Source organism: Ahaetulla prasina, chromosome 1 (assembly GCF_028640845.1).
Source record: "Ahaetulla prasina isolate Xishuangbanna chromosome 1, ASM2864084v1, whole genome shotgun sequence".
In the NCBI taxonomy this organism is placed as follows: domain Eukaryota; kingdom Metazoa; phylum Chordata; class Lepidosauria; order Squamata; family Colubridae; genus Ahaetulla; species Ahaetulla prasina.
The window spans coordinates 373868124-373891368 of record NC_080539.1 but is presented as its reverse complement, the minus strand read 5'-3'; the positions used below and the strand labels follow the sequence as shown (position 1 = coordinate 373891368).

At 46.7% G+C, this 23245-nt stretch overlaps 1 protein-coding gene across 1 annotated transcript in view; it reads left to right on the top strand.

The window, feature by feature from the left end:
- The window catches only part of ANKRD24 (ankyrin repeat domain 24), a 52948-nt gene that overhangs the window by 18590 nt on the left and 11113 nt on the right, over window positions 1-23245 (top strand). Inside the window, exons 8-17 of the mRNA XM_058163405.1 lie at window positions 1235-1422; window positions 3254-3282; window positions 4759-4851; window positions 10451-10558; window positions 12520-12564; window positions 14274-14372; window positions 15867-15939; window positions 17500-17621; window positions 18734-20155; window positions 20967-22529. Of these exons, the coding sequence (XP_058019388.1) occupies window positions 1235-1422; window positions 3254-3282; window positions 4759-4851; window positions 10451-10558; window positions 12520-12564; window positions 14274-14372; window positions 15867-15939; window positions 17500-17621; window positions 18734-20155; window positions 20967-22529 (3742 nt within the window). The remainder of the gene's footprint in view (window positions 1-1234; window positions 1423-3253; window positions 3283-4758; window positions 4852-10450; window positions 10559-12519; window positions 12565-14273; window positions 14373-15866; window positions 15940-17499; window positions 17622-18733; window positions 20156-20966; window positions 22530-23245) is intronic.

Here is a 23245-nt window from a genome sequence, read left to right as displayed (position 1 = left end):
TTTTACAACCCCTTTGGCCGATCCCAGCTGAGCCGCGCGATCATCAGAGGCTTTTTTTTTAACTATTAAAAACTTTTAAATGCTTTTAAAAGTAAAAAAAAAAAAAACTCTGGTGATCGCGCGGCTCAGCTGGGCATGGGTGGGGGAGGGGAGGCAGGGATTTTTGCTACCAATTCTCCAAACCACTCGCCGCCATCGCTACCGGATCAGGCGATCCGGTCCGAACTGGGAGCATTTCACCCCTGCCTTGGTGTCTCTGAGCTTGGTGGCTTTCTTGCAGACATTTCATTACCATACTGGCAAACATCATCGATGCTAAACTGATGGAGGAGGAGGGAGGGGGGAGGAAAAGGATCGTAAAGTCGTTGGCTGAGCTTGGTGTTCTCCTTGCAGACATTTCATTACCAAACTAGGAAACATCATCAATGCTAATGTCGTGTCCCACTCCTCCGCTGACGGCCGGGTCAGGGAAATCCGAATCAGGCGTGCCTCTGCAGCTCTGCCCAAAGTCCTAGCAAAGTTCTCAAGGCAGGCAGGAGACCAGAAAGTGACTTCAGCAAGATATGTTTAGACTTTGCCTGACTCAGAGAATGCCAGAAAGCAGGTCCTTTATATAGGCCATGGGGTGTGGCTCCATGACTCAGCACTTATCCAGGCCTGCCCCTCCCTTCCTTCTGTTGCCTCCGCCTATCAAGTCTTCTGACGCGAGGGTCACTCCAGTCGGCAGCTGTTGGCAATTGACCTCCCTCAGGCTCACATGCTGTGGGGGAGGGGGAGGGGTCTAGTTGCTCCGTTTGCCTGGGCATGGAGCCAGAGCTGGGGGCTGGAGGTACTTCCTCCTCTTCAGCCTGTCTGGGCATGGAGCCAGGGCTGGGGCCGGGAGGCATACTAGGACATTCCTCCGTGTTCGGAAGCAGATAAGAAGGCCCCGGCTGTGGTGAGATCGGACGAGACACAACAGCTAAACAGGAATGGTGCTTGCAGTGGGAGGAGGAGGAGGAGGAGGAAGAAAAGGACTGCGAAGCCCTTGGCGCTCGCTGAGCTTGGTGTTCTCCTTGCAGACATTTCATTACCAAACTAGGTAGCATCATCCGTGCTTCTGGACAGTCTCAAAGTTTTCAAAGGATTCAAAGAACCCAATTCACTAACCCTTGAGGGTATTTGGAGAGATCCTTGCGTAATACTAACCTTGAGACCCTCTCCTCGGATTGACGGTTGCCCCTCTTTGCTTCAGAACAGCCTTGATGGTCGCTTGTGAGAACGGCAGCGTGGAGACAGTCGAAGCGCTTATCCATGGTGGCGCACGGGTCGGCTTGATCGACGCTATGGGACGCGATGCCGCCCATTACGGAGCCGCCACGGGCAACGCCCTCATTCAACATTATCTCCAAGAGGCTGCCCAGCGCCACTCTTGGGCCAGCGGTAAGACCCCCTCCCTCCCCCCACTGGTCCTCCTTCCCGGGTGCTAGTCCTGTTGAAGGAAGTGGGTTTATTGGCTTCCCGAAGAAATTCGGGCAGGGTCTTCGAAAGAGAAGCCTGGATTGGCCGGGAAGAAACTCACAATGTCCTTCTGTTGGATTGGAGGTGGGCTTTCTCCCCTCGAGTTGTCCACCTAAAGGACTTTACACATCTGGGAATTGATAGTGTGAAGGTGTGAAATGATTGAGGATTATGTTTTATGTTTTATTTTAGATTATGTTTGTTAGATACTATACCTTGTGTTCTGTTCTGGGAAGTCCGGGGGAGGGGAGGTGGGGGGGGGAAATGGAGGGGGGAAGGGGGAAGATTAGAAATTGATTGATTGCCATTGTACAGGAATAATTGTAGAATTAAATAATTTGGAATGGTGTAAAGTCGGGGCTGACCAGCAAACACTCCAGAAGGGAAAGGGTAGGGAGAGAGGAGTAGAAAGAAGGAAGAATGTAGGTAGGTAGGAAAGAAGGGAGGGGGAAGAGAGTGTAGGAGGAGAAGAAGGAGGGGAAGAGAGAGGGTTAGAAAGGATGGAAGTGGGAAGGAGGAGAGGAAGTAGGAAAGTGAGGAGGAGGAAGGTTGGGGAAAGTAGAAAATGGTAGAGAAGGGTAGAAAGGATCGGGGAAGGGAGTGGCGGCTGAGCAGGCCCGATTGAGCATAATTTGTGTATAGGATCGATTGTCAGATAAGTGATTGTACTGTACACTGGTCAAATCGTTGGAATTATTATGGAAAATAAAAACTTTTTGGGAAGACAAAAAAAAAAAGGACTTTACACATCCGAGGCCCTTGGTGCTCGCCGAGCTTGGTTGTTTTGCTTGCCGACGTTTCGTGACCCAGCTAGGGAACGTCACCAGTGCACTGGGTGCATCCGTGCATTTCGGTCACGAAACGTCTGCAAGGAAATTGCCAAGCTCAGAGACCCTCAAGGACCTCGTATTTCACCCCTGAGCCGCAAAGATTCTCCTCCATCGATACTACAGGTAGTCCTCGATTTACGACCGTGCATTTAGTGACCCTTCCAAGTTACAACGGCACTGAAAACTAGTGAGACTGCTTTTCACATTAATTCCCCCCCCCTCCCCGAGTCACATGATCGTGATCAAAATTCAGGCCCTTGGCAACTGACTCACATCTACGACGGTTGCGGTGTCCCGTGATCCCGTTTTGCGACCTTCCGACAAGCGAAGTCCTCGGGGAAGCCCAGATTCACTGAACAACCAGGTTACTGCGGGGATTCGCTTAACGGCCGCAGCAAGAAAGGTCGTAAAACGGGATCACGTGCTCACGTAAGAAGCCTCGGACTTGGCGACAGAAACGTGGGGCTCTGTTGCGGTCGTACGTCGAGGACTACCTGTAAGGCAGTTGACGCCAGGCCCGCCCCCGCCTGGCAGCTGTAATAAGCACTTGGATATGTTGATATCCTATATCAGGGGTCTCCAACCTTGGTCCCTTTAAGACTTGTGGACTTCAACTCCCAGAGTCCCTCAGCCAGCGGAGCTGGCTGAGGGACTCTGGGAGTTGAAGTCCACAAGTCTTAAAGGGACCAAGGTTGGAGACCCCTAGACTAAATGGCTCAATGTCCAAAGACCCCCGGCAGCTCTGGGTCTCTAAACCCCCCCTCCCCTCGTTTAGTTGTCTGGCCGTAGCACAGGAGCCCTGGGTCTGCAGGAGGAACCCCTTTGGGTGATCAACGCCCGACCCCCGACCCCCAAAACAAATGGGAGGCCGATCTTCCTGCTACCTTGAAACATCCCTTTGATATCTTTGTCTTTTTTTGCAGAGGAACAATCACCTGATCTGTCCTCCCAGGTAAAATCTTTTCTATTCCAAAAAGGGCTCACTGGTAGCAGCAACAGCTGGGAGGTCAACTCGTAATGCTCCTCCCTCCCTCCCTCCCTCCCTCTCTCCCCTTTTCCCTCACCCTTTTCTTTCCCCCTCCCTCTCCCTTCTTTCTCCTGCTCTCCCTCCCTCCCCTCGTCCCTCCCTCTCCTTTTCTCCTTCCTCTTTCCCCTCCCTCCTTCTTTCTCCTCCTCTCCTTCTTTCTCCCTCCTCCTCCCTCCCTCCCTTTGTCCCTCCCTCTCTCCCTTTCCTCTCCTCCCTCCCTTCTTTCTCCCTCCCTCTCCCTTCTTTCTCCTGCTCTCCCTCCCTCCCCTCGTCCCTCCCTCTCTCCTTTTTCTCCCTCCCTCTCTTTTCCCCCTCTCTCCCTCCCTTCTTTCTCCCTCCCTCTCCCTTCTTTCTACTGCTCTCCCTCCCTCCCCTCACTTCGTCCTTCCCTCTCCTTTTCTCCTCCTCTCCCTCCTCTCATCTTCTTTTCCTCCCTCCTCCTCCCTTCTTTCTCCCTCCTCCTCCCTCGTCCCTCCTTCTTTCTCCCTCCCTCTCCCTTCCTCCCTTCTTTCCCCTCCCTCTCCCTTCTTTCTCCTGCCTCCTCCTCCCCTCATCCCTCCCTCTCCTTTTCTCCCTCCCTCTCCTTCTTTTCTCTCCCTCCTCTCTCCCTCTCTCTCCTCCCTTCTTTCTCCCTCCCTTTCCCTTCTTTCTCCCCACCCTCCTTCCTTCTTTCTCCCTCCCTTTGTCCCTCCCTCTCTCCCTTTCCTCTCCTCCCTCCTTCTTTCTCCCTCCTCTCCCTTCTTTCTCCTGCCTCCTCCTCCTCTCCTCCCTCTCTCCTTTTCTCCCTCCCTCTCTTCCCCTCTCTCCTCCTTCTTTCTCCTCCTCTCCCTTCTTTCTACTGCTCTCCTCCTCCCCTCACTTCGTCCTTCCTCTCCTTTTCTCCTCCTCTCCTTCCTCTCATCTTCTTTTCCTCCCTCTCCTCCCTCTTTTCTCCCTCCTCCCTCGTCCCTCCTTCTTTCTCCCTCCTCTCTCCCTTCCTCCCTTCTTTCCCCTCCCTCTCCCTTCTTTCTCCTGCCTCCTCCTCCCCTCATCCCTCCTCTCCTTTTCTCCCTCCTCCTCCTCTTCTTCTTCTTCCTCCTCCCCTTCTTTCTACTGCTCTGCATCCTCCCTCCTTCATCCTCCCTCTTTTCTCCCTCCCTCTCTCCCTTTCTCTCTCCCTTCTCTTCCCTCCTCCTTTTCTCCTCCTTTTTCCTTCTCCCCACTTGTCCCTCTCCTCCCTTTCTCCGTCTCTCCCTTCTTTCTCCCCACCCTCCTTCCCTTCTTTCTCCTTCACCTTCTTTCTCTCCCTCCCTTTTTCCCCCCTTCCCTCCCTTTCCCCCATCTTCTTCCCTCCCTCCTTTTTCTCTCCCCTTCCTCTCCCTCCCTCCCCCTTCCCTCCTCCTGCTTCTCTCCACCTCTCAGGCTTCCTCCTCCCGACAGTCTCTCTGCAAGGAGAAAAGCAACAGTCCAAGGAAGCGGAAGGCACCCCAGCCGCCCACCAGTAACCCCAACCAGGTAGGAGGCCGATGGGTTCCTGTGCCCACATGACCCATTGAAGAAAGAGAAGGAAGTGTCTTTGGCTGAAAATGCTTCATGTGGGCACGGAGGGGAACTGACTGGGATTTCTGGCTTAACCAGAAAATGGGGAAGTATCCTGGAAGGTGGAAACGGTTAAGAGTTTTCCCGTTAGAAGACAATCGCGGCGAGATTGGCTAAAATGTATACAAATATGACACCGGAGCGCTGGAAGTGCAAGCAGAAGGATGGGACATTTTATCACATGTGGTGGCAATGCCCCAAAGCAAAAAAAAAATATATATCGGGAACAGATCAGGAGATGGCTGCAGGCGATAAGAGGAGAACAAATTGAATTCAAAGCTGAACTATTTTTATGAGGAATGATTAACCGAAAAATCAAGAAGCAACTCCAATACATTATTTTACACATAGTAACAGCGGCGAGAATTGTCTACGCTCAATGTCGGAGACTATTTATTTTATTTATTTATTTATTTATTAAATTTTTATACCGCCCTTCTCCCGAAGGACTCAGGGCGGTTTACAGCCATAATAAAAAAACAACAGCAATATACACATAAAACCATAATTAAAAAACTTATTATACAAATGGCCGAATTAAAACATTTAAAATAAAACCCCGAATTATAGAATGTTAAAACATTAAAACTAATTAAAATCCTATTAAAATCCTATGCCAGTCCTGCGCGAACAAACAAATAGGTCTTCAGCTCTCGGCGGAAAGTCCGAAGGTCCGGCAGTTGCCGAAGTCCAGGGGGAAGTTCGTTCCAAAGGGTGGGAGCCCCCACAGAGAAGGCCCTCCCCCTGGGGGCCGCCAGCCGACATTGCTTGGCGGACGGCACCCTAAGGAGTCCCTCTCTGTGTGAGCGTACAAGTTGGTGGGAGGTATTCGGTAACAGCAGGCGGTCCCATAAGTACCCTGGCCCTAAGCCATGGAGCGCTTTAAAGGTAGTCACCAACACCTTGAAGTGCACCCGAAAGACCATAGGTAGCCAGTGCAGACTGCGCAGGAGTGGTGTTACATGGGAGCAACGTGTGGCTCCCACTATCACCCGCGCAGCTGCATTCTGAACCAACTGGAGCCTCCGGGTACTTAACATAACATAACATAACATCAGAGTTGGAAGGGACCTTGGAGGCCTTCTAGTCCAACCCCCTGCCCAGGCAGGAAACCCTATACCATCCCAGTCAGATGGTTATCCAACATTTTCTTAAAAATTTCCAGTGTTGGAGCATTCACAACTTCTGAAGGCAAGTCGTTCCACTTATTAATTGTTCTAACTGTCAGGAAATTTCTCCTTAATTCTAAGTTGCTTCTTTCTTTGACCAGTTTCCACCCATTGCTTCTTGTTCTACCCTCAGGTGCTTTGGTGAACAGCCTGACTCCCTCTTCTTTGTGGCAGCCCCTAAGATATTGGAACACAGCTATCATGTCTCCCCTAGTCCTTCTTTTTGTTAAACTAGACATACCCAGTTCCTGCAACCGTTCTTCATATGTTTTATCCTCCAGTCCCCTAATCATCTTTGTTGCTCTTCTCTGCACTCTTTCTAGAGTCTCAACATCTTTTTTACATCGTGGCGACCAAATCTGGATGCAATATTCCAAGTGTGGCCTTACCAAGGCATTATAAAGTGGCACTAACACTTCACGTGATCTTGATTCTATCCCTCTGTTTATGCAGCCCAGAACTGTGTTGGCTTTTTTTTTTTTTTTATAAAAAAGTTTTATTTTTACAATCTTATCAAATAATTCATCCAATGTACAGTTATATACAATTAGTCGGGCCTGCCCAGTCACCACCCCCCTTTTTAACCTTCTTCTTCTTCTTCTTCTTCTTCTTCTTCTCCTCCTCCTCCTCCTCCTCCTCCTCCTCCTCCTCCTCTTCTTCTTCCTCTTCTTCCTCTTCTTCCTCCTCCTCCTCCTCTTCCTACCTCCTACTCTCTTTTTCCTCCCACCGTTCTAATAATTCCAATATTATGGTCACTTGCCCCAAGGTTCCTGTAGCTTCAACACCTTCTATCATTTCATCTCTGTTAGTGAGAATTAAGTCCAATATGGCTGATCCTTGTCGCCTTCTCTATTTTTGGGAAACAAAGTTGTCTGCTAGGTTTGTTAGGAACCTGTTGGATCTTCCACTTGGTGCAGAGTTTGTTTCCCAGTTGATGTCAGGGTAGTTAAAATCCCCATTACTACTGTGATGTGCTTCCTACATACCTTAGTTAGCTGACTAGCAAAAGTTCATCTACTTCCTCTGTTTGGTTGGGTGGCCTATAGTATAGACCTATGGCAATATCGTTTTCACCCTTTTATATTGACCCAAATACATTCAAGATGATTTTCATCATTGTTGTGCTCTATTTCTGTAGAGATGTAGTTATTTCTTATATATAGTGCAACTCCACCTCCTCTTTTATTTGGTCTATTTCTTTTAAATAATTTATATCCCTCTAGCTGTATGTTCCATTTGTCAGTTTCATCCCACCAAGTTTCCGTAATGGCAACAATATCATATCTACCCTCATTTACTTGGATTTCTAATTCACCCTGTTTATTCCTCATGCATTGGTGTATAGACATTTGAGTCCATTTGGATTGATCTTGTGTTTACTATCTACATAACCTGTGTTGACTGCCCCTACTTTCTTGCCACCTGTTGGTTTAGTGCACATGGTATGGCACTCACTGTTAAATGCTTGGTTTTGCTTGATAGCATGGTTGATAGTCTTACCCATACAGACATCTATGTTACATGCACTGATAACCCTTTTAGTTTTCGATTGCTGGGGACAGAAATTTTCTATATCAGTTAATTCTCTGTCCCCACTGTTCAGTTTAAATGTTTATCCAGAAAATCTGGATAAAATCTGGATACTCTTCAAGGGGAGCCCCATGTAGAAAGCATTACAGTAGTCCAAGCGAGAGGTAACCAGAGCATGAGTGACCGTGCATAAGGCATCCCGGTCAAGGAAGGGGCGCAACTGGCGGACCAGGCGAACCTGGTAAAAAGCTAGAAAATTTGCCAGCCAATGAGATGATTATATACAAGATACTAGAACCGTGCTGAGATGGATGGGCTCACGTTAGAAATGAAAGGCAAGGAAGAAGCAGAATTTTATGAAGTGTGGAAGAATAGAATAGAATAGAATAGAATAGAATAGAATAGAATAGAATTTTTTATTGGCCAAGTGTGATTGGACACACAAGGAATTTGTTTTGGTGCATATGCTCTCAGTGTACATAAAAGAAAAGATACCTTCATCAAGGTACAACACTTACAACACTTAATGACAGTCCTAGGGTACACATTTAACACTTAATGATACAACACTTAATGATAGATAAGTGTTATCTATCTAAGATTAGTGGTGTAACTGGTTAGAACAGAGAAACAAAAATGTATAGGAATAAATGGAAATACCTGTAAGAGACACATGACACAGTACTGTTAAAAAATGTTTATTATGTAAATTGAAAATAAAAAATAAAAATTAAAAAAAAGAAGAAGCTAATCTCTGTAGCCCAGGGTTGAATTGTAGGGTCTCTGAGCTTGGTGGGTTTTTTGCAGACGTCTCATTACCCAAGTAGGTAACATCATCAGTCAGGGGTCTGCAAACTTGGCTCTTTTAAGACTTGTGGACTTCAACTCCCAGCAAAGCTGGCTGAGGAACTCTGGGAGTTGAAGTCCACAAGTCTTAAAAGAGCCAAGTCTGCAGACCCCCTGCTAGAAGTGAATGGGTTGGAGGAGGAGGAGGTGGTGGAGGAAGAAGGGGAGAAGGAGGGGGGCTGTAGGGTCCTTGGTGCTCTCTGAGTTGACTGTTTTCTCCCAGACATTTCATTACCCAACTAGATAACGTCATCAGTGCTAGTGAGTGTGGGATTTACCCAATCAGTTTTGTTTGGTGGCGTCGTTTCCTCCTTGATGGTTCCTTCATTCGTGTATCATTTCCTGCCTGTTTGTTGTCTGGTATTAATCCCCGTTTCTTTGGATGTTGTCTGCTGGAGATGCCTTGGTCTTTTGCTTTCCTTCTTTATTATTTATTTATTTATTTATTTATTTATTTATTTATTTATTTATTTATTTATTTATTTATTTATTTATTTATTTATTTATTAAATTTTTATACTGCCCTTCTCCCGAAGGACTCAGGGCGGTGTACAGCCAAAAAATAAAACACAAATTATATACAATTAAAACAACAATTAAAACATAGCAGATTATAAAAGGCTGATAATTAAAATTAAAATTTTAAATTTTAAAATTCCCAAAACCCCAATTAAAATTCCACACTATTATGCCAGTCTATTATGCTTGAATGAATAGATGTGTTTTGAGCTCCCGACGGAAGGTCCGAAGATCAGGCACTTGGCGTAAGCCAGGGGGAAGTTCGTTCCAGAGCGTCGATGCCCCAACAGAGAAGGCCCTACTCCTGGGGGCCGCCAGCCGACATTGTTTGGCGGACGGCACCCTGAGGAGACCCTCTCTGTGTGAGCGTACGGGTCGGTGGGAGGCAAAGGGTAACAGCAGGTGGTCTCGTAAGTACCCGGGCCCTAAGCCATGGAGCGCTTTAAAGGTGGTAACCAAAATCTTGAAGCGCGCCCGAAAAACCACAGGAAGCCAGTGCAGACTGCAGAGTAGTGGTGTTACGTGGGAGCCACGAACGGCTCCCGTTACTACTCGCGCAGCCTCATTCTGGACTAACTGTAGCCTCCGGGTGCACCTCAAGGGCAGCCCCATGTAGAGAGCATTGCAGTAATCCAACTTATCCCTTATTATCCCTTCTGAATGGATTGTAATGATCTCTATATGTCGATCGATGGCTGAATTGTCCGAATGCCAAGCTTCCAGGAGCTTCCCCAGCGTTTTTAGACTTGGCTTAGTCTCCGATGCAGGTATTCCTTGACTTACGACCACAACTGAACCCGTTTACGTTGCTACATGAGACAGTTGTGAAGTGAGTTTTGCCCCGTTTTATGACTTTTCCTGCCATGTTTGTTACGCGAATCGCTGCAGTTGTTAAGTGAGGAACTTTGCTTGTCAGAAGGTCGCAAAAGGGGATCAGGTGACCCCGGGACACCGCAACCGTCATAAATGTGAGTCAGTTGCTATGCATCTGAATTTTGAACGCGTGATCTTTTTTTTTTTTTTATTTGCATTTATATCCCGCTCTTCTCCGAAGACTCAGGGCGGCTTACACTATGTCAAGCAATAGTCTTCATCCATTTGTATATTATATACAAAGTCAACTTTATTGCCCCCAACAATCTGGGTCCTCATTTTACCTACCTTCTAAAGGATGGAAGGCTGAGTCAACCTTGGGCCTGGTGGGGCTAGAACCTGCAGTAATTGCAGGCAGCTGCTGTTAATAACAGACTGTCTTAGCAGTCTGAGCCACACAGACCCTTATTATCAACGACGGTTGAATTATCATGGGGATAATTCAACCATCGTAAGTATAACCATGTTAGTAACTTAGAGACTGCAGTGACTCACTTAACAATGGCGGCCAGGAAGGTTGTAAAATGGGGCAAAACAACAACAAAAAAACTTCACCCAACTATCTTCCTTGTTTCTAGGGGGATCGGGAAGCCTACGAGGAGATTGTGCGGTTACGGCAGGAGAGGGCGGAGTTTCTCCAAAAGATCCGGGGACTGGAGCATCTCCAAGACAAACAGAAACAGGAAGTGAGTGCTTGAAGAAAGACCCCGGAGGAAGGTGCTAGAATGAAGCTCTCTTAGAAAACCCAGCAGAAGAGACGTGGTGGCGCAGTGGTCGGAATGCGGCATCGCAGGCTGACTCTGCCCACTGCCAGCAGTTTGATCCTGATTGGCTCAAGGTTGACTCAGCCTTCCGTTCTTCCAAAGTCGGTAAAATGAGGCCCAGATTATTGGAGGCAATAGGCTGACTCAGTAAACTGCTTAGAGAGGGCTGTAAAGTACTGTGAAGCGGTAGATAAGTCTAAGTCTGCTATTGATCTCATCTCTCTGTCTCTCTCTGTCATCTCTCTTCTGTTTATCTACTCTATCTATCTATCTATCTATCTATCTATCTATCTCTATTTATATCTATCTATCTATCTCTATTTATATCTATCTATCTATCTATCTATCTATCTATCTATCTATCTATCTATCTATCTATCTATCTCTATATCTATCTCTATTTATATCTATCTATCTATCTATCTATCTATCTATCTATCTATCTATCTATCTATCTATCTATCTCTATTTATATCTATCTATCTATCTATCTATCTATCTATCTCTATCTCTATCTATCTATCTATATCTATCTATCTATCTATCTATCTATCTATCTATCTATCTATCTATCTCTATATCTATCTATTTATCTATCTATCTATCTATCTATCTATCTATCTATCTATCTATCTATCTCTATCTATCTATCTATCTATCTATCTATCTATCTATCTATCTATCTATCTATCTATCTATCTATCTATCTATCATCTCTATCTATCTATCTATCTATCTATCTATCTATCTATCTATCTATCTATCTCTATTTATATCTATCTATCTATCTATCTATCTATCTATCTATCTATCTATCTATCTATCTATCTATCTATCTATCTATCTCTATATCTATCTATCTATCTCTATTTATATCTATTTATCTATCTATCTATCTATCTATCTATCTATCTATCTATCTATCTCTATTTATATCTATCTCTATTTATATCTATCTATCTCTATTTATATCTATCTTTATTTATATCTATCTATCTATCTATCTATCTATCTATCTATCTATCTATCTATCTATCTATCTATCTATCTATCTATCTATCTATCTCTATTTATATCTATCTATCTCTATTTATATCTATCTATCTATCTATCTATCTATCTATCTATCTATCTATCTATCTATCTATCTATCTATCTATCTTTTGCAGGAATGTCAAACTTGATTTCATTGAGGGCCGCATCAGGGCTGTGTTTGACTTCGGGGGCCAGGGTGGGCGTGGCCAGCTCACCGTCATATGTCAGGGGCACCTGTGGTGGCCCAAGCACTCTGCCCGCAAAAACGGGCTCCTGAGCTCTATTTTTGGCTGCGATGGCCTCCTGCAACCCTCTGCCAACAAAAACGGAGCTCGTGAGGGCAACCCGTGGGGCTTCCAAGCTCCATCGGCCGGGCCCTTTGCTGTTTCCAGGACTGGCCAGATCTAAGCACCCTGTCCCCCAGGCCATGAGTTTGACACCCCTGATCTACTGTCTATCTTCTCTGTCCCTCCCTCCTTCCCTCTCTTCTCCCCCCTCTCTCCTTGATGCTCTGTGTTTGACCTCCGAGGTCAAACAGGCACATTAGCGGTAACAAAGAGAAGTCCCACCTCCGTGCACTTCCTCCAAAGCTTGGACTGACCCACAGATTTGGGGCAAAAAACCCACCACATTTCAGAAATTAAAGGCATGTCAAAGGAGTTCCGCTAACTCACTAAGTTCCCATCGTCTACAGGTAGTCCTCGACTTATGATTCCATGCTTTATTTTATTTTCTGGCCATCCAGGATTGGGAAGAGTGGTTTCAAAAGATCCTTTAATGAATCAGAATTTTTTTTCCTGGTAATGACCTTTACCTCTTTTCTTCTCTCTTTTTTTTGCCTCTGGTAGCAGCTGGAGATTCAGAATGGCTCCTTGCCTATTCTGGAGAAGCAGGTGAGTAGTCTTCTGGAACAGAAGAACACAAAGATGCTCGACAGATGGTTGAACTCATAATGATGTCACACAGTACAACACAGTAACCTCAGTGATGCAAAGAGCCTAATGGCAGCTTACTAATTGCAAGAATAGAATAGAGTAGAGTAGAGTAGAATACAGAATATAGAATAGAATAGAATACAGAATATAGAATAGAATAGAATAGAATAGAATAGAATAGAGAATATAGAAAAGAGTAAAGTAGAATAGAATAGAGAATATAGAATAGAATAGAATAGAATACAGAATATAGAATAGAATACAGAATATAGAATAGAATAGAATAGAATACAGAATATAGAAAAGAGTAGAGTAGAATAGAATACAGAATATAGAATAGAATAGAATAGAATAGAATAGAATAGAATAGAACAGAATACAGAATATAGAATAGAGTAGAGTAGAATAGAATACAGAATATAGAATAGAATAGAATAGAGAATATAGAAAAGAGTAGAGTAGAATAGAATAGAGAATATAGAATAGAATAGAATAGAATACAGAATATAGAATAGAATACAGAATATAGAATAAAATACAGAATATAGAATAGAATACAGAATATAGAATAGAATAGAATAGAATACAGAATATAGAAAAGAGTAGAGTAGAATAGAATACAGAATATAGAATAGAATAGAATAGAATAGAATAGAATAGAACAGAATACAGAATATAGAATAGAGTAGAGTAGAATAGAATACAGAATATAGAATAGAATAGAATACAGAATATAGAATAGAGTAGAGTAGAATATAATACAGAATATAGAATAGAATAGAATACAGAATATAGAATAGAATACAGAATATAGAATAGAATAGAATAGAACAGAATACAGAATACAGAATATAGAATAGAGTAGAGTAGTGTAGAATAGAATACAGAATATAGAATAGAATAGAATAGAATAGAGAATAGAGAATAGAGAATAGAGAATAGAATAGAATAGAACAGAACAGAACAGAACAGAACAGAACAGAGAATGGAATATGAATGGAATGGAACAGAACAGAATAGAATAACAGAGTTGGAAGGGGCCTTGGAGGTCTTCTAGTCCAACCCCCTGCTTGGGCAGGACACCTATACCATTTCAGACAAACGGCTGTCCAATTTCTTCTTAAAGAGATTCTTAAATCATGGCATATTTAATACAGGTAGTCCTCAACTTACAACCAAAATGCAGGCAAGCAGGCAGGCAAGAAGAAAGAAAGAAAGAGAGAGAGAGAGAAGAAAGAAAGAAAGAAAGAGAAAGAGAAAAGAAGGAAGGAAGGAAAAAGGAAGGAAGGACTTAATGGCTATAAGTGACCCCAAACGCTCAAACCCTAGGGCATCTTTTGGCTTGTGGTGACTTGCATAGTTCACACAAGCAGAGACTGACCCTTCTCATCGAGAACGTGTCGATCCAAAGCCCCTTTCCTACTGCAAATTCGAAGATCCACTTTCCTGGTTTCCAACAACAAACTCCAAACCTATCTTAGTCCAGTTCAGCATTTTGTGTGAACTCAACTAGCCAGTTAACTCTAAAGTACATCAGGAAACTCCGTATCTAGAATTTTCAGTTCAGTTGAAAAGAAGTCATCAGATACCCAAATAGGTGAGAGTCACAATTGGAAAAAAAAATAATTTTGGGGGCTTTTTGTTGTTGTTGTTGTTGTCTTAACCAGGTAGAGGATCTCCAAAACCAACTGGTGGAGACGGCAAACGAGAAGGAAAATCTTAAGAAGGAACTGGAGGTGCTGCGAAGCCGGCTTTCATCATGTGAGGTACCGAAGGAGGATTTGAGGGTCACCTCATTCCTTTAAGATGACCTTGAGATGCGTTGTCTCGCTCCGATGGAGTGACCACCCGAGTTGCCCAGCCCCTCGATGGTCCAGTTAAAGCAAGGGCGGTCAGGCTGCTAAATCCAAGAAAGACATTTTGTGATTGTTTCAAGCAGTTTCCATTATGGTTCCTCGCCCGTAGACGGAATCTTACCAAACAATAGCAGGCTGACATCCCCATCATAAAGCATCGCCCAATGTCGCCTTCCGGAGAGATGGGTGGCAAATAGTAATTTAATAAATAGTAATTTAATAGATAAAATGTATGCTCTGGGAACTGTTCGGGAGGAGCTGCCTTCTTTATCCTTACATCAACTATCTGAAGTAAGTTGTCACTTGCTCCTTTACGCCCCCATCTGATGGAAGAGAATATTTGTAGCCCAGGATTGAACTGTGTGGTCCTTGGGGTTAGAAGGGAGAAGGAGGAGGAGTGTCCGGTCCTTGGTGCTTTCTGAGGTTGTTGGTTTTTTTGCAGACGTCTTATGACCCGACTAGGGAACATCATCAGTGGTAGAAGAGGAGGAGGAGGAGGAGGAGTATGTGGTTCTTGGCAGTGGTGGGATTCAGTCAGTTCGCACCTATTCGGGAGAACCGGTTGTTAACTTTTTAAGCAGTTCGGAGAACCGGCTGTTGGAAGAAATCTTATTTTGTTTTTTCCTACTTTACAGGGCTAATCCTGTAAGGAAGGAAACATTCTGGTGGCGTTTCTAGCCTAATCTTTATTGCCCTGCTTACAGAAGCCGCCTCTCTGCTTAACCCTTAGTACATTGTAACAGCTAAGGCGAAGCGCCCATCGACGTGAGTGACGTTGAGTTGGCCACGCCCCAACAGTCACATGACCACCGAGCCACGCCTACCCAGCTGGTCAGTAGGGCAGAGAACCGGTTGTTAAATTATTTGAATCCCACCACTGGTTCTTGATGCTTTCTGAGTTTTGCTTTTGTTTTGCAGAGGTTTTATGACCCGACTAGGGAACATCATCAGTGGTAGAAGGGGGGAGGAGGAAGAGGAGAACTGTGGGGTACCTTGGCTGCTTTCCCTGTGCACTGATGATACTACCTAGTTTGGTAATGAAACGTGTGCACCAACATATCAGCTCAGAAAGCACCAAGGACCCCACAGTCTTCGTCTTTCTCCTCCTCTCCCAAAACCCCACTCTGGTCTAGCCCCTGATGATGTTACCTAGTTGGATAACGAAACCTCTGCAAGGAAACTACTAAACCCAGCACCAAGGATCCTCCCTCCCTCCCTCTAGGGAACTCGGAATTCCCTTCCATCACATCTGGACGGTATCTAAGAGGGACAAACGCACCTTTGCATGAAGTTTGTCTTTTCCTTGAGCCGAACGGAGTCCGTCGGCTCCTCTCCTTCTCCGTAGAACTTGTCTTAGAGTCTCACTTTTTGGGAAACCTCCCCTCTCGTCTTCTCTTTGTGCAGAACGAGAAGGAAAACACCAGCTATGATGTGGAAACCCTGCAGGACGAAGAGGGGGACCTGCTGGAGTTCCCAGGTAAGGCTCCGTCTTAATCTGTTGGCAGGCTACCGGTAGTCCTCGACTTACAACGGTCCATTTAGTGACAGCACTGGAAAAAAAGTGACTTATGACCTTTTCCCCCCCCACACAACCGTTGCGGCAGCCCCGTGGGCAAAATTCCTCTACTTGGCAACCGACTCACATTTATGATGGTTTTTACGCGATTTACAATCGAGTGCTTGAAAATGAACTCATGTTTATGACGGTCGCAGTGTCCTGGGGGCGGCCGGGGGAGGCGTGTCACGTGAGCCCCTTTTGCAACCGTCTGGCGAGCAAAGTCGACGGGGAAGCCAGATTCACTTAACCCACGGTGGCGAGAAAGGTCGTAAAATGAGACGAAACGCACTTAACAAAGGCCTCACTTAGCAAGATTACATTTTTGGGCTCGATTGTGGTCGTAAGTCGAGGACTACCTGTATTTTCGTAACTTTAGCCCTGGAGTGGGCTTCTTCACCAGCTTTAATCTATTTTTTTTGCACATTTTCACTTATTTTTCCCTCCTCCTCCTCCTTCTTCTCCTTCTTCCTCTTCTTCCTCCTCCTCTTCTTCTTCTTCCTCCTCCTCCTCTTCTTCTTCTTCCTTCTCCTCCTCTTCTTCCTCTTCTTCTTCCTCCTCCTCCTCCTCTCCTCCTCCTCCTCCTCCTCCTCCTCCTCCTCCTTCCTCCTCCTTCCTCTTCTTCCTCTTCTTCCTCTTCCTCCTTCTCCTCCTCCTCCTCTTCCTCTTCTCCTCCTCCTTCCTCTTCCTCCTCCTCCTCTTCCTCTTCCTCCTTCCTCTTCCTCTTCTTCCTCTTCTTCCTCTTCCTCCTCCTCCTCCTCTTCTTCTTCCTCCTCCTCCTCCTCCTCCTCTTCCTCTTCCTCTTCCTCCTCCTCCTTTTCTTCTTCTTCTTCTTCTTCCTCCTCCTTTTCCTTTTCTTTCTCCTCCTCCTCCTCCTCTTCTTCTTCTTCTTCTTCTTCTTCTTCTTCTTCTTCTTCTTCTTCTTCTTCTTCTTCTTCTTCTTCTTCTTCTTCTTCTTCTTCTTCTTCTCTTCTTCTTCTTCCTCCTCCTCCTCCTCTCTTCTTCCTCCTCCTCCTCCTCCTCCTCCTCTTCTTCCTCCTCCTCCTCCTCTTCCTTTTCTTCCTCCTCCTCCTCTCCTCCTCCTCCTCCTCCTCCTCCTCCTCCTCTTCTTCTTCTTCCTCTTCCTCCTCTTCTTCCTTCTCCTCCTCTTCTTCTTCTTCTTCCTCCTCCTCCTCCTCCTCCTCTTCTTCTTCCTCCTCCTCCTCCTCCTCCTCTTCCTCCTCCTCCTCCTCCTCCTCCTTTTCTTCTTCTTCTTCTTCTTCCTCCTCCTTTTCCTTTTCTTTCTCCTCCTCCTCCTCCTCTTCTTCTTCTTCTTCTTCTTCTTCTTCTTCTTCTTCTTCTTCTTCTTCTTCTTCTTCTTCTTCTTCTTCTTCTTCTTCTTCTTCTTCTTCTTCTTCTTCTTCCTCCTCCTCCTCCTCCTCTTCTTCTTCTTCTTCTTCTTCTTCTCCTTTTTCCTCCTCCTCCTCCTTCCTTTGTTTTTAGCAACTGCTGAGCTTCTCTCCAAGAAAACCTTAAATGCCTCCACGGAAGAACTCTTAGCAACCCTGCAGGGCCAGATAGAGTCCCTAACCCAGAAGAACAAAAAATTAATGGAAAAAATACAGGTAAATCCTAGCTTTGCCCACCTGGGCATTTATTCCCTTGCTGTGGAGCAATATTGCTTGAGTTAATCAACTACAAGCTACAGGTGGCAGTTGTTGACTTGCAACAGTTCATTTAGTGACCGTTTCAAAGTTACAACGGTACCGAACAAAGTGTCTTATGACAATTTTTCACACACATGACCGTTTTAGCATCTCCGTGGTCATATGATCCAAGTTCAAACAATTGGCAACTGGCAGGTACTTATGACTGTTGCAGCAGCCCGGGGTGATGTGATCTTTGCGACCTTCAGGCAAGCAAAGTCGACGGGGAAGCCAAATTCACTTAACAATTACTGATTCACTTAACAACTTTGGCATGAGTGAGTCCTCCGGGAGAAGGGCGGTATAAAAATCGAAATAAATAAATGAGTGGTCCTAAAATGGGGCAAAACTCACTTAACAACTGTCTCGCTTTAGCAACGGAGGTTTTGGGGCTCAACTGTGGTCCCAAGTCGCGGAACAACAATATATCGTTTTATTTTATTGTTATTTAAACAACAATAAATTCCCTTTTAAGGTTAGCCATGGAAGGTAAAAGCCAGTAGAAGAACGTAAAGTATCGGTCAAAAGCTGAGGACTAGCTATATGCAAGTAGGGACATGGTGGCTCAGTGGCTAAGACGCTGAGCTTGTCGATCGAAAGATCGGCAGTTCAGCGGTTCGAATCCCTACTGCTGCATAACGGGGTGAACTCCCGTTCCTTGTCCCAGCTTCTGCCAACCTAGCAGTTCGAAAGCACATAAAAAATGCAAGTAGAAAAATAGGGACCATCTTTGGTGGGAAGGGAACAGCGTTCCGTGCGCCTTTGGCGTTGAGTCATGCTGGCCACATGACCACAGAGACGTCTTCGGACAGCGCTGGCTCTTCGGCTTTGAAACGGAGATGAGCACTGCCCCCTAGAGTCGGAAACGACTAGCACATATGTGCGAGGGGAACCTTTACCTTTAGCTATATGCATGTATCACAGTCACTGAGGCTATGCATTAAACTCTCTCCTGAACATATTTGGGTTTTTTTTCCCTCTCTCTCTCTCTTTGTTTGTATCCAATAAATCAAATTTCCTTTTTTGTGCAGGTTCTGGAGAAGGACGAGAATGACCAGAGCGAGGCTGACGCTTCCGGGGACTTCATCCCTATCATTTTGTACGACACGCTCAGATCCGAGTTCGAGAAGCTGAAAGGACAGCAGCTGGAGGCTCAAGAGCTTCTGAAGTCCCTGGAAAGCAACGGAACAGATGGCAGCCCTCGTAAACTCGTCTCAGCAGAGGCTTACGAACAGCTGAAGGACGATTACGAGAAGCAAATCGCGGCCCTTAAAGAAGCTTTGGGGAAGATCAGCCTCTCGGATGATCCGATCAGAGAGAACCGAGCGACGGAAAATAAAGCCGGATCGGAGCCGGAAGGAAAAAGCAAATTCAACCCGATAACCCGAGAAGAGATGGAGGCGCTGATGAGCGAGCTGAGCGAGACCCAGGAGAAATATCAGGCAGCTTTGGCTGAAGTCAAACTCCTTGAGGAACAGATCGAGCTGGGCATCTTGTCCGTGGAGGACAAAGAGATGGCGGAGAGTTCCAGAACTGAACTCGAGACGGTCAAGGCTGCTCTGCACCAGACTCGGGAGGAGCTGAAGGAGCAAGATCAGAAGGTGAAGGATTTGGAAGGGCTGCTCAGGGATCAAGAAGAAAAAGGGGCCCAAAACTGCTCCGTTGAGGCGTACGAGAAGATGAAAGCCACCCTTGGTGCCTCCTTGGATGCAATGTCCCAGGAGAAAGAAGTCCTTCTAAAGAGATGCACCTCTGCGGAAGAAGAACTAAGAGAACTGAGGGCCACTTTGGAGGAGGAGAGACACGAGATGCTTGAAGGAAGGTCTTCGGTCAGCCAGTCCCTTCAGGAGGAGACCAGCAAGCTGCGAGAGCAGCTGAAGGCCATGGCGAAGCAACACGAAGAAGTGAAGGCTCACGTCGAGGAGCTCCAGGAAGGCCGGGAGAAGCTGGAAGAGGAGCTTCAAGTGACCAAGGAGAGGCTGGCCTCTCAGTACGTCTTGAGAGCGGACCACGAAGACATGGTGGGGAAGTTGAAGACCGCCCTCTCCGGGGCTGAGAAGAAGCTGCTGGAGATGAAAGAGAAGTACACCTCTACCCAAACCGAGCTGGCAGAACTTCAGAAGACCACCGAGGCCTACAGGCGAGAGTCGGTGCCCCTGGTCGAGCACGCCCGGGCCAAGGAGGCCTTGGAGGGTACCTTGTGGGAGTTGAAGGCCAAAGCAAAGCTGTTGGAACAGGAGCTGAAAGCGAAAGCCCAGGAGGCCTCCCAACTCCAGGCCCAGCTGGATGAGATCCGCCAAGGCGCTGTCTCCAAGGAGGCCCACGAGCAGCTGAGGGCCAGTTCACAGGCCGAAATCGAGGCCCTGAAGGCGAAGCTGAGCGACCTGGGCTGCAAACACGAACGGACCTGCACGGAAGTCTTTCAGGTGCAGCGGGAGGCCCTCTTCATGCAAGCAAAGTCGACGGGAAGCCAAATTCACTTAACAATTACTGATTCACTTAACAACTTTGGCATGAGTGAGTCCTCCGGGAGAAGGGCGGTATAAAAATCGAAATAAATAAATGAGTGGTCCTAAAATGGGGCAAAACTCACTTAACAACTGTCTCGCTTTAGCAACGGAGGTTTTGGGGCTCAACTGTGGTCCCAAGTCCCGGAACAACAATATATTGTTTTATTTTATTGTTATTTAAACAACAATAAATTCCCTTTTAGGGTTAGCCATGGAAGGTAAAAGCTAGTAGAAGAACGTAAAGTATCGGTCAAAAGCTGAGGACTAGCTATATGCAAGTAGGGACATGGTGGCTCAGTGGCTAAGACGCTGAGCTTGTCGATCGAAAGATCGGCAGTTCAGTGGTTCGAATCCCTAGTGCTGCGTAACGGGTGAACTCCTGTTCCTTGTCCCAGCTTCTGCCAACCTAGCAGTTCGAAAGCATGTAAAAAATGCAAGTAGAAAAAATAGGGACCATCTTTGGTGGGAAGGTAACAGCGTTCTGTGCGCCTTTGGCGTTGAGTCATGCCGGCCACATGACCACGGAGACGTCTTCGGACAGCGCTGGCTCTTCGGCTTTGAAACGGAGATGAGCAGCGCCCCCTAGAGTCGGGAATGACTAGCACATATGTGCGAGGGGAACCTTTCCCTTTAGCTATATGCATGTATCACAGTCACTGAGGCTGTGCATTAAACTCTCTCCTGAACATATTTGGGTTTTTTTTCCCTCTCTCTTTGTGCGTATCCAATAAATCAAATTTCCTTTTTTGTGCAGGTTCTGGAGAAGGACGAGAATGACCAGAGCGAGGCTGACGCTTCCGGGGACTTCATCCCTATCATTTTGTACGACACGCTCAGATCCGAGTTCGAGAAGCTGAAAGGACAGCAGCTGGAGGCTCAAGAGCTTCTGAAGTCCCTGGAAAGCAACGGAACAGATGGCAGCCCTCGTAAACTCGTCTCAGCAGAGGCTTACGAACAGCTGAAGGACGATTATGAGAAGCAAATCGCGGCCCTTAAAGAAGCTTTGGGGAAGATCAGCCTCTCGGATGATCCGATCAGAGAGAACCGAGCGACGGAAAATAAAGCCGGATCGGAGCCGGAAGGAAAAAGCAAATTCAACCCGATAACCCGAGAAGAGATGGAGGCGCTGATGAGCGAGCTGAGCGAGACCCAGGAGAAATATCAGGCAGCTTTGGCTGAAGTCAAACTCCTTGAGGAACAGATCGAGCTGGGCATCTTGTCCGTGGAGGACAAAGAGACGGCGGAGAGTTCCAGAACTGAACTCGAGACGGTCAAGGCTGTTCTGCACCAGACTCGGGAGGAGCTGAAGGAGCAAGATCAGAAGGTGAAGGATTTGGAAGGGCTGCTCAGGGATCAAGAAGAAAAAGGGGCCCAAAACTGCTCCGTTGAGGCGTACGAGAAGATGAAAGCCACCCTTGGTGCCTCCTTGGATGCAATGTCCCAGGAGAAAGAAGTCCTTCTAAAGAGATGCACCTCTGCGGAAGAAGAACTAAGAGAACTGAGGGCCACTTTGGAGGAGGAGAGACACGAGATGCTTGAAGGAAGGTCTTCGGTCAGCCAGTCCCTTCAGGAGGAGACCAGCAAGCTGCGAGAGCAGCTGAAGGCCATGACGAAGCAACACGAAGAAGTGAAGGCTCACGTCGAGGAGCTCCAGGAAGGCCGGGAGAAGCTGGAAGAGGAGCTTCAAGTGACCAAGGAGAGGCTGGCCTCTCAGTACGTCTTGAGAGCGGACCACGAAGACATGGTGGGGAAGTTGAAGACCGCCCTCTCCGGGGCTGAGAAGAAGCTGCTGGAGATGAAAGAGAAGTACACCTCTACCCAAACCGAGCTGGCAGAACTTCAGAAGACCACCGAGGCCTACAGGCGAGAGTCGGTGCCCCTGGTCGAGCACGCCCGGGCCAAGGAGGCCTTGGAGGGTACCTTGTGGGAGTTGAAGGCCAAAGCAAAGCTGTTGGAACAGGAGCTGAAAGTGAAAGCCCAGGAGGCCTCCCAACTCCAGGCCCAGCTGGACGAGATCCGCCAAGGCGCCGTCTCCAAGGAGGCCCACGAGCAGCTGAGGGCCAGTTCACAGGCCGAAATCGAGGCCCTGAAGGCGAAGCTGAGCGACCTGGGCTGCAAACACGAACGGACCTGCACGGAAGTCTTCCAGGTGCAGCGGGAGGCCCTCTTCATGAAGAGCGAGAAGCACGCGGCCGAGGCGCAGCTAGCCGCCGCCGAGAAGCAGCTGCAGAGCCTGAGGGCGGAGTCCGAACGCCTCCAGGAGCTGCACAGCCACATCGAGGACTCGGCCAAGCTGGTCAAAGAGAAAGACAAGAAGGTGAGTCGTGTTTGGTTCATCCAGAAAGGTGCTCTCGGACTTGTCCTATTGCCTCCAGTTTTGGTTACCAGACTATAAAAAAGATGTTGAGACTGTAGAAAAAGTGCGGCGAAGAGCAACCAGGATGATGAGGGGACTGGAGGATAAAACCATACGATGGAAAGTTGCAGGAACTGGGCATGGCTAGTCTAGTGAAGAGAAGGACCAGGGGAGACAGGATAGCATCTTCCAATATTTGGGGGAGCTGCCACAGAGAGGAGAGGAGTCAACCTAGTCTCCAAAGCACCTGAAGGCCAGACAAGGAATAATGAATGGAAACTAATCCAGGAGAGATTCAACATAGAAATAAAGAGGAATTTTCTGACAGTGAGAACAATCAACCAATGGAACAGAAGTTGCCTTCGGAAGTTGTGGGAGCTTCATCAGTGGAGCTTTTTTTAAAAAAAAAAAAATTGGGAAGCCAGTTCTCCGGAATAGTATGAGGTCTCCTGCTTGAGCAAGGGGTTGGACTAGAAACCTCCAAGGTCCCTTCCAACTCTGTTATTTACAGAGTTGGAAGGAACCTCAGAGGTCTTCTAGTCCAACCCCTTATTCAAGCACGAGAACCTATATCTTTCCGGAGAAATGTCTATCCAATTTCTTCTTAAAAACCTCCAGTATTGGAGTACCTTCTGGTGGCTAGCCGTTCCACTGGTTAATTGTTTTAAAGAAGGCAG